The sequence below is a fragment of the Chrysochloris asiatica genome, unplaced genomic scaffold (assembly GCF_000296735.1).
Source record: "Chrysochloris asiatica unplaced genomic scaffold, ChrAsi1.0 scaffold00071, whole genome shotgun sequence".
NCBI lineage: Eukaryota > Metazoa > Chordata > Mammalia > Afrosoricida > Chrysochloridae > Chrysochloris > Chrysochloris asiatica.
Window position 1 is genome coordinate 11,774,216 of NW_006408589.1, and position 16,994 is coordinate 11,791,209.

The window sequence follows — 16,994 nt, forward strand, 5'->3', positions numbered from 1 at the left end:
GGAGCAGCTGGTGAGCTTGAACTGCCAACCATGTAGTTCAAATGGCTTTGCAGTCTGGAACATTTACCCACAGTGCCACACCAGGACTCCAAAGACTACAAAATCATGGAAACCTTTACTCAGCAACAAAATCAAGCTATGAAGCTCTTGTTTCTCCACATTTCCTCGACCTAAGTCTAGAAACACTTCTGAGGGTGGTATTTCCATGTCTCTACCCATCCCCAAAGGAGCTCTGGTTGCATAGTGGTTATGAATCGGGCTGCTAACCTCAAAGTCAGCAGTTCAAAACTACCAGCTGTAAAAAAACTACCAGCTGTTCCATGGGAGAAAGCGGAGACTTTCTGCTCCCATAAAGATTTACAGCCTCGGAAACCCTGCACAGGGTCGCTGTAAATTGGAACCAACTCCACAGCACAACAACAACCCATCCCCAAAGAATTCTACACTCTTCTATTTACACCACAGCAAACTGGCAGTTTTAGCAATCTTAAGGGATTCAAATCATGTCCCTTTTTAATGTTCTTTTGAGTTTGGAGAACAAAAAGAGGTATGAAGAGGCATGATCAGGTCTGTTGGGTGTGTGGGGTAAGGCTTCCCAGTGAAGTATTTGTAGGAGAACCCTTGCTACCTTTGAAGAATGTGCAGGTGCACTGTCGTGATTTTTAAAATGTCGTGATTGAAAAAAATGTCTCCATGCAAATGTCCTGACCTTTTTCTTACCAATGCAACTCTTCAGTGTTCTTAAAATGACTTCATAATAAGCCCTTTATGATCATCCTGTGTCTTTCAAGAAAATCTGTCAAGATTAACCCCTATGGGGTCCCAAAACCAGTCGCTGTAATCTGAGCTGATCTCTCTAGAATTTAACTGTTCCCACTGATCCCCTCAGAAGTCACTATTTTGATTGGATTTTTTTGTTGTTTTTAAAGACACCCTAACAAGACTACAACAAATTTATTACTGAGAGAGCTTGTCTGCAGCCATCTACTGATCACAGAGACATGTTTAAACCAAATATCAGGGAGTCCAAAACTGAACTTGTATCCATGTCAGCCCTCAGCCTCAGAGTCCCAACAGTCTCTAGTTGGTGCAGCCTATACCTCCCTGCCCCCTTGACGCTCTCCTGTTCTGCCCCATCGGTCTAGAAACCTGAGTAACAACAAGATCAAGGAGGTACGTGAGGGCGCCTTTGATGGAGCCGCCAGCGTGCAGGAGCTGATGCTGACGGGCAACCAGCTGGAGTTGGTGCATGGACGCATGTTCCGTGGCCTCAGTGGCCTCAAGACCCTGTGAGTAGCCCTGGCCCCAGGCCAAGGTCCTGAGGGAGATGGGAGGGCAGGGCTGTCAGAGCTAGACTGTGATCAGTAATTGACTGGACCCAGAAGCTGGCCAGACCTGCTGAGTCCTTCCCTTCACAGAGCCAGAGAGTCTGCTGACATTGTCCATCTTTGTGGGGAAAGAACATGGCATGCCGACCACCCGTTACCACACACATATGTGGGTACATTTATATGTGTATGCACATGCTCAAAACCATCCAGCTAGATCTGCCCACATATATAGATCTATACCACAAACACACTCACAGAGAGACACAAAAACACATGCATGTACCCACACAGATACATGTACATAAAAAGGACACAGAAACATACATCATGCACCATGAACACCAACATATATATAGACAGGCACATGTACACAAGCACACATACACACACACTGAGGTTGACTCTCCGTTTCCCCTTAAGGGAAAAAAAAAAAAAAAAATATATATATATATATATATATACACACACACACACACACAGATTAAAAACCATACAGTACACATGTAAACATGCATGTGGCACATGCTTCTATTGTAAATAAAGCACACACAAGCAAGAATATTTGACTGCATTTACAGGTAGCCCAGCTGGGGATCCAGGCCCTGCTGTCCCAGGACAAACCTGAGCAACATGGCTAGAACTATAGCCAGCTACGCACACAATCACAATCGTGTGCATACACCCACCCGCCCTCACTGTGGTACTGTTGTGGAGGGGGGCCGGAGGAACATGTCTGTGGTCCCTCATCCCCACCCCTCCCACCACAGGATGCTGAGGAGCAACCTGATCAGCTGTGTGAGCAACGACACCTTTGCTGGCCTGAGTTCAGTGAGGCTGCTATCCCTCTATGACAACCGCATCACCACCATCAGCCCTGGAGCCTTCACCACGCTTGTCTCCCTGTCCACCATGTAAGTCTTCCTGGACCTCCAGGACTTCTCCTCTGTGGACCTCTCCCTCTCCCCTCCCACTCTGTTATTTTCGGCCAAGACCAGTCTTTCTACACACCTAGTAAATAGTCATTGGGGGCTCCCTCTATGTGCCAGGCACCATCTAACTGCTTAGAATGCACTCACCGAGCAAAGCAGGCCTGAAACTCCCAGCATAGTGAAGTGCCCAGAAGGAAAGGCCACAGTGATGTGAAACCCCACATAAACTTTATTGAGGAGCACTAGAACTGTGTTCTGGAAGGTGACTGTGAGTTAACTGCTGGGAAGTGTGTTCCATTCAGAGGGAAAAGCTTGTGGTGGGGTTGGAGCCCAGCAGTTAAGGGAGACTGAGCAATGCTTGATGTAACCATACCCTAGATTAAAAAAGGGGGTGGTATAAGGTGGAGATCCTGTATGAAGAGGAGGTTGAACCAGTGGTAGAATCTGACTTTTAGAAGGATGCCACTAGCTGCTTCACACAGCAAGGGGCCTGAGCCATAGGCAGCACCTTCACAGGTACCTGTTACCAGTGCTCCAAAGAGCCTTTAGGGGACAGGAAAGAAAGGCAATTGCTGTGTTTCCTGTTCTTGTCCCTTGTCATGCTGACATGTGCCATTCTGGCTCAGAGTAAAAGTCAAAGTCACACCTATGTAATCTAGTCCCCCATGACCAGCCTCCCCACTCCCTCCATCCCAGGTCCTGGCCTCCTTGCTGTTCCTCCAATTCCCAGGCCCACTCCCACTTTAGAACTTGGCACAGCCCTTCCCACACCCTAAATGCCCTTTCCTCTGACCTCCCACTCCTTCTTCCATTCTTTACTCACATGCCCCCACACGTACCTTGTGATGCCAGCCCCACCCTCACTCACTCTTGCTCTCCTTCCTTTGTCCCATGCTGTTTCTGTAGTTGTTAGCTGCCATCAGGGCAGTTCCCAGTTCGTGACTACCCCATGCACAACAGGATCAGATCATTATGATCCATAGGGTTGGGTTTTCGTGGCTGATATTTGGAAATAGATCACCAGGCCTTTCTTCCTACTCTCATTTAATCTGGAAGCGCTACTAAAACGTGTTTAGCATCATAGTAACACAAAAGCCTCCAGTGATGGAGGGTGGCTGCACATAAGGAACATTGGACAGAAATTGAACCCAGATCCCCTACATGGAAAACAAGAATCATAGCACCAACCATTTCCTAACGCACTATGCTATTTACTTATGTATTATTCATTGTATGGTATCTGCCTCTCTTCTGCTAGAATTTAAGTTCTGAAAGGACAGCCATATACAAGGGTGCTTCAAAAAGTTCCTCGAAAAATGGAATAAAGAATAATGGATTTTTTTCGGAAACTTTTTGACGCTCTCTCCTATGTCTGTTTTGTTCATGGCTTTTGGGGCACAATGGTTAAGGGCTCCACTACTAGCCAAAAGGGCAGCGGTTCCAACATACCCATCCACAGCTCTGCAGGAGAAAAGGCCTGATATTGGATGGTGGTGGTGGTTATGTGCCATGGAGTCAGTTCCAACTCATAGTGACCCATACAGGGTTTCTGAGGCTGTACGTCTTTATGGGAACAGAAAGCCTCCTCTTTCTCCTGCGGAACAGCTGGTAGTTTCGAACTGCTGACCCTGAAGTTAGCAGCCCATTTTGTAACCTCTGTCCTTCCAGAGCACCTCTGTAAAGATGGTTGTTAAGTACCGTTGAGTCAGCTCTGACCCATAGCAACCCTATATAGAGTTTCCAAGGAGCAGCTGGTGAGCTTGAACCACTGATCTTGTAGTTGAAATGGCTTTGCAGTCTGGCTCATTAGCCCACAGTGCCACACCAGGACTCCCTGTAAAGATTGTTGTTGTTGTTATTATGTGCCGTGGAGTCAATTCTGACTCATAGCAACCCTGTACAGGGTTTCCAAGGCTGTAAATCTTTATGGGAGCAGAAAGCCTCATCTTTCTCCCACAGAACAGCTGGTAATTTCAAACTGCTGACCCTGAGGTTTGCAGCCTGATTCGTAACCACTATGCTACCAGAGCTCCTTCAGCCTAGGAAATCCTATAAGGCAGTTCTACTCTGTCATCCAAGTTTGCTATGAGTCAGAATCAACTCATTAGCACACAACAGCATATCCTCAATACCTAGATCTGTGCCTGGCACATAGCATATGCTATGTTGAAGAAATGAATGAATGGCATCAAGGGGAGGGCATGATGGGTTAGGAACTAGCACCGGTGAGTTGGTTCTGTTTAGCTCTCATGTACCTGCCTCCACCATGTATCCCCACACTGAGGAGTCAAAGACGTGTGCAGCAGAGTCACGAAGCATGAAGGGGAGCAGCTTTGACATGTGAAGGCATTTGCCTAACTTAGCACAGCTCCTGGGGAATCCTGGTGTGGCACTGTTGGATAAGCACGACCGCAAGGTCGGTTTGAAGCTCAAGGTCAGCAGCTCAAACTCACCCTCCACTCCTTGGAAATCCTACGTAGGGTTGCTATGAGCTGGAACTGACTGAATGGCACTTTACGTTACATTACAACATAGCTCTGAGTGTTCAGCACCAGGATTCAAACCCACGAGTGTCTATCTCTGAAGCTCCTAACAGCCATGTCATGCCACAGGCTCTCGGGAGGCTGTGTGGTCCCTCATTTAACCTGTGTAAGCTTTGTTTTCCTCACTTGTGAAAGTGAAGTGACAGTGATGTCAGCTCCCTCATAGGGTTGTCATGATAAGCACGAATGAGATATGGATTTATAAAGTGTTGAACCTGGCTCCAGTCATAGAGTAAACATGCAGGAAGTGAAAGCTGCTCTTCTTTCTACAAATACGTACAAAACACTTACGGTGATGGAATGCTAGGTCCTGGACATACAGGGGCAAACACACCTGGTTCCTGTCCTCATGGCACGTAGAGCCCAGTGCGGGAGACAGACCGTGAACAAGCACAGAAAACAATCATTACAAACTCTTGTAGGTAAGGAGCCCTGGTAGCATTGTGTAAACTCTAAGATTGGTGGTTCAAACCCACCAGCCACTCTGAGAGAGAAGGATGAGGCTGTCTGCTCTCGTAAAGATTTACAGTTTGGGAAACCCTCTATGAGGTTTTCCTGTGAGTCAGAATCGACTCAGTGGCAATGGGTTTGGGTGTTTCTTGGGGAAGTAGGGGTTGGAGATAGGGGATGTGGATGAAAAGAAGCTGTGGAAGGAAAGAATGGGACAGGGCTGAACGTTCCTGGTTTAAATGAGGAGTTCTGGGAGGGCTTCGAGGAGGTATCATTTAATATGAGGACTAATGACAGGGAGGAGCCAGGCAGGCAGGAAGGCCAGCATGTGTGACAGCTCTCAGTAGAAATGAGTGCTCTGGTAGCGTTGTTGTTGTTGTTGTTGTTGTTAAGTGCCATCAAGTTAGTTCCGACCCATAGCAACCCTGTATAGGGTTTCCAAGGAGTGACTGGTGAGCTTGAACCACCAACCTTACAGTTCAAGCGGCTTTGCAGTCTGGTGCATTAATCCACAGTGCCACACCAAGACTCCTCTGATAGCTAGTGGTTACGAGAATCGGGCTGCGAACCACAAGGTCAGCAGTTCGAAACTACCAGCTGTTCCGCCGGAGAAAGATGAGGCTTTCTGCTCCCATAAAGATTTACAGCCTCAGAAACACCGTACAGGGTCGCTATGAGTCGGAACCGACTGCACAGCACATAACCGCCACTGAGGAACTGAAGGTAGTTTCATGGATGGAACTCAGTGAACAGGGAGGGTGTGTACTTACTCCTCTAGGACTTCCATAAGAAAAAAGTATGAAGTGAGTGGCTTGTAAGAAAAGAAATTTATCTTCCCATGGTTCTAGAGGCTACAAGTTACAGATCAAGGTGTCAACTCTGTTGTTTTCTTCTAAGATCTGTGAGGAAGCGTCTGTTCCGTGCTTTCCTCCAAGCTTCTGTTGGCTGCCCCCCAGCCATCTTTAGCTTTTCTTAGCATGGAGGTGCATTTACCTCGAATGGGGGTCCTTCCTCTGTCTCTTCTTCTAGGATCCAGTGCAATATAAGTGAAAGCATGTTTCTCCTCTGCTCATATTCAATCCTCCCATCTCACGTAGAGTAACACAGCCAAAGTTTTCACAATGATTTCCCTGTTCTGCTCTGCCCCCTGCATGCCCTCTGATTTCATCTTCTCCTCTTTTATTATAAAAACATTGGTGATACACATAGAGCGTGACGACCCACCCTACTGACGAAGCCCAATATGACCTCATGTTAACTGATAGCATCTTCAAAGAAGGTCACCTTCATAGGTACCGAGGGTTATGACTTCAGCATGTGCTTTAGGGAGTTGCAATTCTGTCCATAACAGGGTGGCCTGAGACCAAGGGCTGGATGAGACATTTGAAAAGACTGTGTCTGAATTGTGGATGATAGATTGTCTACTTTCCCATTTCCAGGCTGCCTCTTCCCTCTCCAGGATCCCTAACAAACCCCGTGTAGAGATCTAGGGCCCAGATTACAAAACTAGATCTCAGGGTCAGCTCGCACACAGAAAGGTCGAGGGTGTCTACTCAGAGACGTCTTTCTCTTCTTCCAGTAACCTCCTGTCCAACCCCTTCAACTGCAACTGCCACCTGGCCTGGCTCGGCAAGTGGCTGAGGAAGAGGAGGATCGTCAGTGGGAACCCCAGGTGCCAGAAACCTTTCTTCCTCAAGGAGATTCCCATCCAGGACGTGGCCATCCAGGACTTCACCTGCGATGGTGAGAAGATTGGGGAGGTACAGCTGGGAGGCATGGAAGATGCAGGAAGGGAGACGTGTAATTGCTAGAGATGTGGCTTCTGGCCAGGACCCCCTGAGATACCATTCCACTCTGCTCTCAAGCGTACAGCTATTACTCCGAAGAGGCTCAGCAGACTTCCATGTAGCCGGCATGGCTCCTTTCTAAAGGCATTATGTTTCCATCAGTAGGAAAAGTATCAAAATACACCGATTTTGTTAAAACTAGACACTTGGTGCCATCTCTGATAACACCGCTGTGCTAAATATAAGCATCTCCCATTTCCACAGTGAAATTGGGGCCCCTAGACATGGTATCCTGGTATGGCGGTGTAGGATCAGCACTGGACTTCTAACTGCAAGATTGACAGTTCAAACCCACGAGCTGCTCCTTGGAAACCTTATACAGGGTCACTAAGGGTCAGAACTGACTCAACAGCACTTAGCAACAATAAGATGTGGTATCTTTGTGAAGTACACAACCTACGCAGCTGCACGTGGAAGCTCTAGGGCTCAGTCTTTTTGCTTGCATCACAATGAGACTTCAGTTCCTGAAAGGTCCTATTACTGGCTAGGGGGCATGTTCGTGGAAAAATGAAACTGAAAGATAATGAAATTTTCCACAAACTTTTTGAAGTCCCTTCATATGCCTGGAAGACCCTAGACTTTGAAAAAGAATCCCACAGAACACCTTTGCTTGCAGAAAGCAAGCCAGCAGTAATTCTTTACTTCATCAACTGTAGGTTACCTAGTGACATATTAACTGGTTTGCAAGGTGACGGTGAAATGGGAACTGGGAACAGACTCACTACCGCAGAGTGTAGTTGAGGGAGGGGAGATAGAAGGAGGGAATAGATAGGGCTCTGTCCCCACTGGTGGCTGCTCCTTCAGGAATTTTGTCTTATTCCTTATTAACAGTGAGCTCCTTCCTATCACTTGCATTTATCGGTCCTTAGGTCACCTCCTTTACAGTCTTCATTTTGCACTGAATGCAGTAAAAAGCAGGCAACCTTCTCCCCATCCCAGGCATGCATTCTTTCCCCTCCATCCCTGGATGAGACCAGCAAGTAGTTTATTCCTGGTTCTCGCTCTGAGGAGTCAGGGGAATGCATCCCTTGCTGAGGCAGCTTAACTGGGGTCACCCAGCCTTGCTCATGGGCGTCCCCTAGTGGAGTATGTCTCCCACCACACTCACCCACTCTGGGACTCTCTCCACAGACAATGATGAGAGCAGTTGCCAGCTGGGCCCACGCTGTCCGGAGCAGTGCACCTGCGTGGACACAGTGGTACGATGCAGCAACAAAGGGCTCCGTGCCCTCCCCAAAGGCATTCCCAAGGATGTGACCGAGCTGTAAGTACCCTCACCCTCTACTGAGCATGCTCCATCCCCCCACTGCCCACATCCTCAATTGTGCAGGGTGAATGCAGCGTTCAGCAGACGCTACAGCTTTCAAAGTGCTTTCTCTATCTAATATGATTGTACTCTGCCTTCAAACCATCCCTATCAAACAGGGTGCCCATTGCACAGATGGGGAGACAGTCTTTGTACTGAGTCCTGTTAACACTCAAAACTGGAGCCTTCTTATCTCACAGCCCATGCTCCTAATACTAATTCCTTCAGTTTGAGTCCTGCCCCCGAAGCTGCTGAAGATGCTGTTCCCAGCTCTTCATATTATGGAGAAAATCTCATTTCTGCTCCTGTGGAAAGTTCAAAGAGATAGTCAAGACATAGTCCCATAGTCAAGGGGAACTTTCTGGAATATGCACACTCACTCAGTCAGTGAAAAGCATATTCGTATTTGCACGCATTCATTTGTTTGTTCATTCATTCATTCATTCCGTCAACACATGTATCAAGCGCTCCTGTGTGTTAGGGGCTGTGCCGACATTGGTGACAGAGAGCGGTGACAACACAGGGCGGGGGGTGGTGCACTCACAGTTTACAGGGGGACATGAACCTTTGCTCAGTCATTTCAGAAGCACGTGAAAAATAGCAACTGTGAACAAAGTGCTACAGACAGACAGAGGTGCAAGGTTTCTGTGCCATGTGAAAGTACAGAGGTCTGACTTAGATGTGCAAGCAAAGAAATCTCTGAGAAATGATACTGGGGCTTGTACCAAGGCTGAGCAGAAGATAATGAGAAGGGAGGGAGGAAGGTTCCAGACTGAAGTTGCTCCTGAGAAGAGGCCCTAGGTTGGGAGCAGCAGAGTCGGTGTGAGGGGCTGAGAGAAACGCTGAGCAGTAAGGCATGCGCACACACATCTCATGCTTGCCCCCACCCTCTCACAATCACAGTGCACATTCTCCCCCAGGCCAGCTTGGCAAACACAAGCCGGTGAGTGAGATCCAGTCTCCTGCTAGGAGTACTGCTCCCAGACGTCCTGTCAGTGACTCTGAGGGTGGAGCTTGAGTGTGTCTGTTTCTTAGAATAGCAGATAGATGCTTGGGTGAGTTTTGTGGCTCCTGGCATCTATCTGAGCTCAGGGAAGCTGTAACCAGAGCTGCCAGCCAGAGGGGAGGTCTTAACAGTCCCTAAAAAGTCTCTGTGGGCACTGGGTTTGGGCTGTGGCCATACCCTTGAAGATCTGGGTAAGGGAGCACCACACCCTCCCCTGGAGCCTGAGGGTGAGAGTGTTGGGGGTTGGGCCACCAAAAATGCTCCCAGTGCACATGTCCTTCCTAGGCTCAATGAGTACCAAATGGCACATGTCAGAGGGAAGAAAATGCCATGAAAACAAGGTCATGGATACTGTTCATCAAAGCTCCTGAAACAAAGGTTGAAATAGCAAAGATAATTGGACATAATTATAATGTCAACCTCAGAGCTTTGGGAGGAGACCTTGTTTCCGGCTTTGGAAATGGCCGGGTCTGGTTTCCAAAACTTGCCAAGGAAAGCAGCCCTCTCGTATGTCCCCCAAATCATCTCCTCAGCATCCTTCAGGCTGAGGGGCTGCAGGGAAGGGGTAAGCAGAACAAGGGGTCTAGGGGGGAAGTGAAACCTGGCAGGGTCAAAACACTGCTGCTTCAAAGATGTCAGCTGAATCCCAACCCATGCACACACAGGTCTTCTAGCACACACCCCAGCCTACCCTGCCTGCAACATCATTAGTTACATTGGGCAGAACTGCCACTTCACAAAATAAAATCCTCTCTAATTCACTGAAAAGAAGGAAAAAAAAAGGTACAGCTGCACACTTTTCCCCAAAGGGCAGGTTGAGGGCGCCTGTTGCTAGCCTGCCTGAGTGGACGGTGATATTCCCTCTTTCAGCCCTCACTCTGTGTCCTTCTCTGTTCTCTCTTACCTCCTCTCCAGTGAGTCAGACCAAACTGAGTCTTTATTCACTTACTGAGGACACTCGTCCCTATGAGTCCTCGCTAAGGCAGGCCTGTAGGAACCTTGCCTTCTTTTTTAAAAAATAGTAAATATATGTGTGTAGTATATGTACTAGACTACTAACCATAAGGTTGGCAGTTCAAACCCACCAGCCACTCTGTGGAAACCCTATACAGCATTGCTATGAGTCAGAAGTGATTCAACTGCACTTCACAACAACAACATATATGTAACGAAACACTTGTCATTTCAACGTCTTTTATATGTACAACTCAGTGACAGGTTTCATTCTCCATGTGTATAACCATAATCTCTATCCAATTCCAAATGTTTCCATCATCCTTAACAGAAGCTCAGTGTCTCCTCAGCAAAGAATTCCCCTGGTCCTTACCTGCCCACCCAACCCTGGTGACCACTAGTAAACTTTGATCTCTGTATACTTGTCAATTCTACAAGAGTGAGCCAAAAATTATCCACACTCTGGTTGTATTAAAATGCCCATCCACATCCAGAACTGATGACAACATTGAGCATTCACATGAAATGATTCTGTTGAATAGACGAGTGACAGTGGATTATGTGGCAAATCATTTGCAAATCAGCCACAACTCTGCCTATGAAATAATCCACTACAGACTTGGGTTTCAAAAAGTTTGTGGGTGATGGATACCAAAACAACTCACAGAAGACCATGAAACAGAAGCGTTTGGACATCTGCAAACAAAATTTGGACCAATACTCAAAGGAAGGAAAAAGTTTCTTTAAAAAAATCACTACTGATGATGAGACATGAATTCATCGCTACGGGCCTGAGAATAAATGGCAGAATATGGAATGGAAACATCCTTAATCACCGACCAAGAAAAAATTCAAATGTCAACCATCAGCTGGAAAATTGATGCTTACAGTTTCCTGGGATTCTCAAGGGCCAGTATTGGAACACTCTCAGGGAAAAGGTCCAACAATCCACAGTGCTCGTTACAGTGAAATACTCACTGCAGAGCTGAAGCCTAAATTTAGGATTAAACACTGAGGACTATTATTCAAAGGCCTTGTGATCTTGCCCATGCTGTTGACACTCTGAAAACATTTGTTTTGAGGTGTTAAAGCATCCTCTTTATAGTGCTGATCTTGCTCCATTGGACTTTCACCTGTTTGATCCTTCAAGGATGACGATTCACCTCTGATGAAGAAGTGAAGACAGCGGTGCATTCATAGCGTTCAGCTCAGCCTAAAACATTTTTGACTAAGGGAATACGAAAACTTGTTGACAAATGGACAAAGTGTGTTGAAAAGCAAGGAGATTAGGTCGAAAAGTGATGTACTTGTTTTTTCTAAAAGTTGATGTAAATAAATTCTACAGTCAGAGTGCAGATAATTTTTGACTCACCCTCATAGATATTCCATATATATAAGTGAAATCATACAGTATCTGTCTTCCTGTGACTGACTTAACGTCACTCAGCACAATGTTTTCAAGGTTCATCCACGTTTGTTGTTGTTACCAAGTGTTATCGAGTTGGTTCTGACTCAGAGCAACCCTGTATAGTGGTGAAAACCTAATAACCAGTCAGTCACCAGTTGTTGTTGAGTTGGTGTGACAGCGCCACATGTGACAAACTAGAAAAGAGTTTTCAGTGACTGGTTTTTTAGATGTAGAGCACCAAGGCCTTTCTTCCAAGGTTCTTTTCTTTCAAGTACGCTTGAATCTCCAACCTTGTAGTCGGCAGCCAAGAGTGTTAACGCTTGTCACCATCCAGGGATTCTGAGAAACTATGAGGAAGATTAGAATCTCTTGCCCAAGTCTCATAGGCTAAATGGCCCAGTCAAGATTAGAGAACTTGTTTGGCCCCAAATCCATGACACCAGCATTTCTCAAACTTTTGGGTCTCAGGATCAGTTTAGGCTTTAAAAAAGCATCAAGAATTCCAAAATCAATTTTTTTTTAAATGTGGGTTATATCTATTGATATTCAGCATATTAGAAATAATACATATTTTTAAAACTGAGAAATTTTTCAATTATGTATTAGTTCATCTTAAAATAGCAATAAATACCCATTGCATGTTTAGCTAGCATATTTTGGGGAAAAACAAAACAAAGGAAATTTGAGAAGAGTGGCATCGTTTTACATTTTTGCAAATCTCTTTAGTGCCTGGCTTAATAGAAGACAGCTGGATTTTCACATCTATTTCAGCATTCAATCTATTATGGTATGTTGTTTGGGTTGAAGTACAAGAAGGAAATTTGGCTTCCCACAAATATGTGGTTGGAAAAGGAAGGGATATTTTCATAGCCTTTTCAAATAAATGTGAATATTCTTCTTTGATGTTATACCAAAACTGACAAGTGGTAGTTTCTTAAAGGTTAGTTGCAGTGTGGAACCCAAAACCATGCCAGGGAGCTTTGTACACTCAGTTACATTAACTCCTAGGAGCCCTGGCGGCACAATACTGCTAACCAGAAGGTAGGTGGTTTAAACCAACCAGCTGATTCTCAGGAGACAGATATGGCAGTAATGATTTACAACTTTGTGTTAAAAAGTTAAAAAAAGAAAAAGATGTACAATCTCAGAAACTCTGTGAGGCAATTCTACTCTAGTCTATGCTATAAGTTGGATTCAAGTCAACAATGGCGGTGTGAGGGTGCACATTAAACTCCACTGGTCTGTCTTACACATGCAACAGAATTTTTCTCAAACATGACCTAGGAAGAGCACACATTGGTCATTTGAAAACTATTGGATCAGTTAGTTGTGTGGATCCTTCTAATTATACAATCTACATATTGTTGTTGCTGTTGTGTGCTATTGAATTGATTCCAACTCATAGCAACCCTGTGTCATTTTCAAGGAGCTGCTGGTGGGTTTGAACCACAGACCTGGTGGTTAGCAGTCCGGTGCTTATCCTACAGCAGGGACTCCAATTTACATATTAAAGTAGCACCCCCATTAATGTCAACATCAATCTCATCACAAAGTTTAAGTGTGGGGAAGATGCCAAGTTAACAGTGGCAGCTACAGATTTTCCAAAACTGTAATTTTTACTTGAAAGCTCTACAATTTTCATTGACAACAAATACCATCAGTGGTTCTCCTGGAAATGACAGGCTGACTTGGTTCATTTTTGAGAAACTGTCCACTAAATGCTGATGTCTGAGTAACCAGTTTGAGTGATCCTTTTAAGAAAAATGATGTTTGTGGGGATAAAACAAAACAAAGCTGGTTCTGCTGGCAGTTCATCACATAGGTTCTTCTCCTCAAGGTAACCATCATATAGCCTTACAATAGCACTGGACTACAAACCACAAGGTCCACGGTTCAAGACCACCAGCCACACTGCTGCAGAAAGATGAGCCTTTTTGCCCCCACAAAGATTTAAAAGGCCTCAGAAACCCCATAGAGGCTCATTATGACTAAAAGGCACTTAATGACAAGTGGTCCTAAGTGAGCTTGATGGCACTGTAAGATAAACACTGGACTGTGAATCACAAGGTCGGTGGTTCGAGTCTACTAGCTGCTCCACGGTAGACAGATGAGACTTTCTGTTCCTGCAAAGATTTATAGCTGGCAAGCCCTAAACAGGGTTGCTATGAATAAAACTAACTAGACAGCACTTGGACTTCTGGTGTGATACTGTAGGATCAGAACTGGATTGCAAACTACAAGGTCAGTCGTTCAAATCCACCAGCTGCTCCTCAGAAACCTTATACAGGGTCACTATGAGTCAGAACCGACTTGAGGGGCACTTAACAACAACTTAAGTGTTAACAACATTTAACAACAAAGACAGCACTTAATGACAACAAGTGCTCCTAACTGTAAGGTTGAAGGTTCGAGTTCATCCAGAGACACCTTGAAAGAAACTCCTGATAATCTATTTGTGAAAACGGAGCCATTGAAAATCCTATGAAGCCTAATCTGACACACACAGGGTTATATCTGAGAGTCAAGTCAGCTTGATGACAACTGGCTTTTGGTACAAGTACAGTGCCGCCTTCTTGGTTCATTCTGAGAGGCCCACAACTTTACTCTCTGTTGCTTTTGTACCATCAGTGCAAATATCAACTCAATGAAAAGGACAAATCATGTTTTAATTTTAGTGCAAATATATATATATATATGTTTTTTTTTTACCTCAACAATCCAAGAATGGATCTTGGGAACCCCCAGTGGTCTGTAAATGAGACTTTGAGAGCCTCTCAGGTGCATTACCCACCTGGCAGGCAAAGGGTACACCAGAGGCTAAGTTAGCATTACATTCCAGATTTTAAAAGGCAAGCCTACCAAAGCTTATTGAAAGCAGGGCAGAAGCAGAGGCAACACATCTTGGCCCCCAAAGTTCCTGACACAAGCCCTGTCTGTCTGCAAAGGGCCTCATCCAGCTTCAGGACGTTCAGTTCCTGTTGTACCATTAGTCTTGTAGGTTCACACTTACCTCACTATTTTGGAAGAACTGAAAGCTCAAGCCTGTGTGCTTCCATTTTAAAGAAAGTTTACTCACATCAGCTTCTCCTGGTTCTGGAAGAAATTCAGCAAGCTTTTATCTGCACAAGAGCTAGAGAATGCTCTCGTGTCTCGTGCTGCTGAGCAACGTGTCCCCTATATTCCACCCTCCTGATAGCCTTTGTCTAGGAAGTTCTGCTACTGACTTTGGACTTATTTTCCTATAACTCATATCCTTGGGAAACGCAAAGGGAAGGATGATCTGTCTACCTGCAGGCACAACTATTGACAAAAGGGATTTCTATTAGGAACTTGGGATCTGAGGACATCAGGGGAAGCAGACTGGTAGCATGTATGTGTCTGTGTGTGGGGGGGGGGGGGGGGGTATATACCAGACACACACACATACATGCATTCACAGGGGCTTGCCCTGGAGGACACAGGGCCAAGACATGGCTCTTTGGGAGTGAAGCTGACACAGGAAGACACAGATTGAGGAGACCAGCACTGACGAGGCAAGAGGATGGGGTTTGGGTACAGAGAGCAACTCAGTGAGCTTTCTCCTCCACTGTACTTCATGCAGATGGTGGGCACACATGCAGAAGGGCTGAGTGACCAACGTAGTAAATGGTACCCACAATATGCGGTTCTGGGAGAAGGCAGGAGCTCAAAAATCCTGCCCACCTTAGCCTTTAATATCCTTGTCTGCCCTCAAAATAAACAGCTGCCATTTATAGCACTATGTGCCAGGTGCTATGCTGAGTTATTTGCATATTCTATCTCATTTCATGGGGAACCTGGTGAGACTCTGTAGGATAAGCAGTGGACTGCTTCTTAGAAACATTATACGGGGTTGCTATGAGTCAGAACTGACTTGACAACACTTAACATTTCTTTTCATCCTCCCAAAAATTGTACAAGGCAGGTATTAGTATTTCCATTTTGCAGTTGAGAGAACTGAAGCTTCGGAAGGTTAATAATTGTTTACGTAAGCAGCAGAACTCAAATTCAAACCCAAGACCCATCCTTTAACCATTAAACCACTACCTTCCTCAGGCAGGGTCTCAGGTCCCTGAGTGCTCTCCCTGGTGACCTGGCTTGTTGGGGATTTACAGTAGGCAGTCCCAGGTCTCATTAGAGCCTGCTTCCTGCCTTTAAGCAAGGTGAAGGCAAATGCAGGGCACTGCCACAGAGCCATCAGGTACTTATCATTGGTCCCAGTAGTGTCTATCCTGACAGCTGAGTTTTGTATCTGTCAATGCCAGCTGCTGCCTGGAAAGAGGCCTTCTATACTCCCTGATGCTGGAGTGGGGTAGGGGACTCCCCAGAGCCATTTATCATTTATAAGGCAACTCTCCAGTGCTGACTATATCCTTGCCTTGCTTTGTCCAGACAGGGGAACAGGAGTGTGCCTGCAGCCAGCTGGAGGAGGCTGACCACATCTTTGGAGAGCCACTAACTCTGGGCACAGCAGCCCTTGTGTGTTTATTACAGGCTCTGGCCCAGAGCAGCCCACAGCAGATGGCAGCAGTAGAGGACAGTTCCAGGCACTGTTGGGCATTCACAAAGTCTATGCAAGGGGCCATGGGAGGTCTGAGCTCAGGCTAGCAGCTGAGAGAGCCCTCCACTCTCTCAGCTGCTCTTTGCAGAAACTGTTCTAGTTGCTGGGAATATAGTGACAGCAGATGAGGTCTCTGACTTCAAGAAATATACCATGAGGGAGAAAGATAATAAAACACTAGTCGGTCAGTCAGGAATTTCAGATAGAAAATTTCCTAGGAAAGGGAAGGAGAAAAAGAAGTAGAGAGAATGTGTTTTGTGAACTTCCAAGGTAGAAAGAGTTTACATTCAAGAAAGAAAGAAAACCGTGAGTTGGGAGTAAATAGAATTTTTTAAAGGTAGGAATGAAAGACAAACAGCTTAATCAGAAGCACATGAGGCCTTGTAGCCCATGAAGAGGACTGATCTTCATCAGAAGGGAAATACAGGGGCCTTGGGAACATTTCAGACAGGAGAGTGATGTGACCTGATGCTCACTTTAGAATATTACTCAGGAAAAAGAAGAGAGAATGGAGAGCAAAGTGATCATTGTGGATCTTTAATAATTGTGTGCATTATTGGATGGTTACGTGTGTATGTTCAAATTTTAATAGGCACTAATGTGCCAGATTAAGGAGCTCTGGTAGCATAGTGGTTACAAAT

General features: G+C 45.7%; 1 protein-coding gene across 1 annotated transcript in view; it reads left to right on the plus strand.

Annotated features, from left to right (window-relative positions):
• SLIT3 (slit homolog 3 (Drosophila)) overlaps positions 1 to 16,994 on the plus strand; it is a 939,392-nt gene that overhangs the window by 823,110 nt on the left and 99,288 nt on the right. The window contains exons 17-20 of the mRNA XM_006864834.1: positions 1,146 to 1,289; positions 2,099 to 2,242; positions 6,833 to 6,996; positions 8,232 to 8,364. Of these exons, the coding sequence (XP_006864896.1) occupies positions 1,146 to 1,289; positions 2,099 to 2,242; positions 6,833 to 6,996; positions 8,232 to 8,364 (585 nt within the window). The remainder of the gene's footprint in view (positions 1 to 1,145; positions 1,290 to 2,098; positions 2,243 to 6,832; positions 6,997 to 8,231; positions 8,365 to 16,994) is intronic.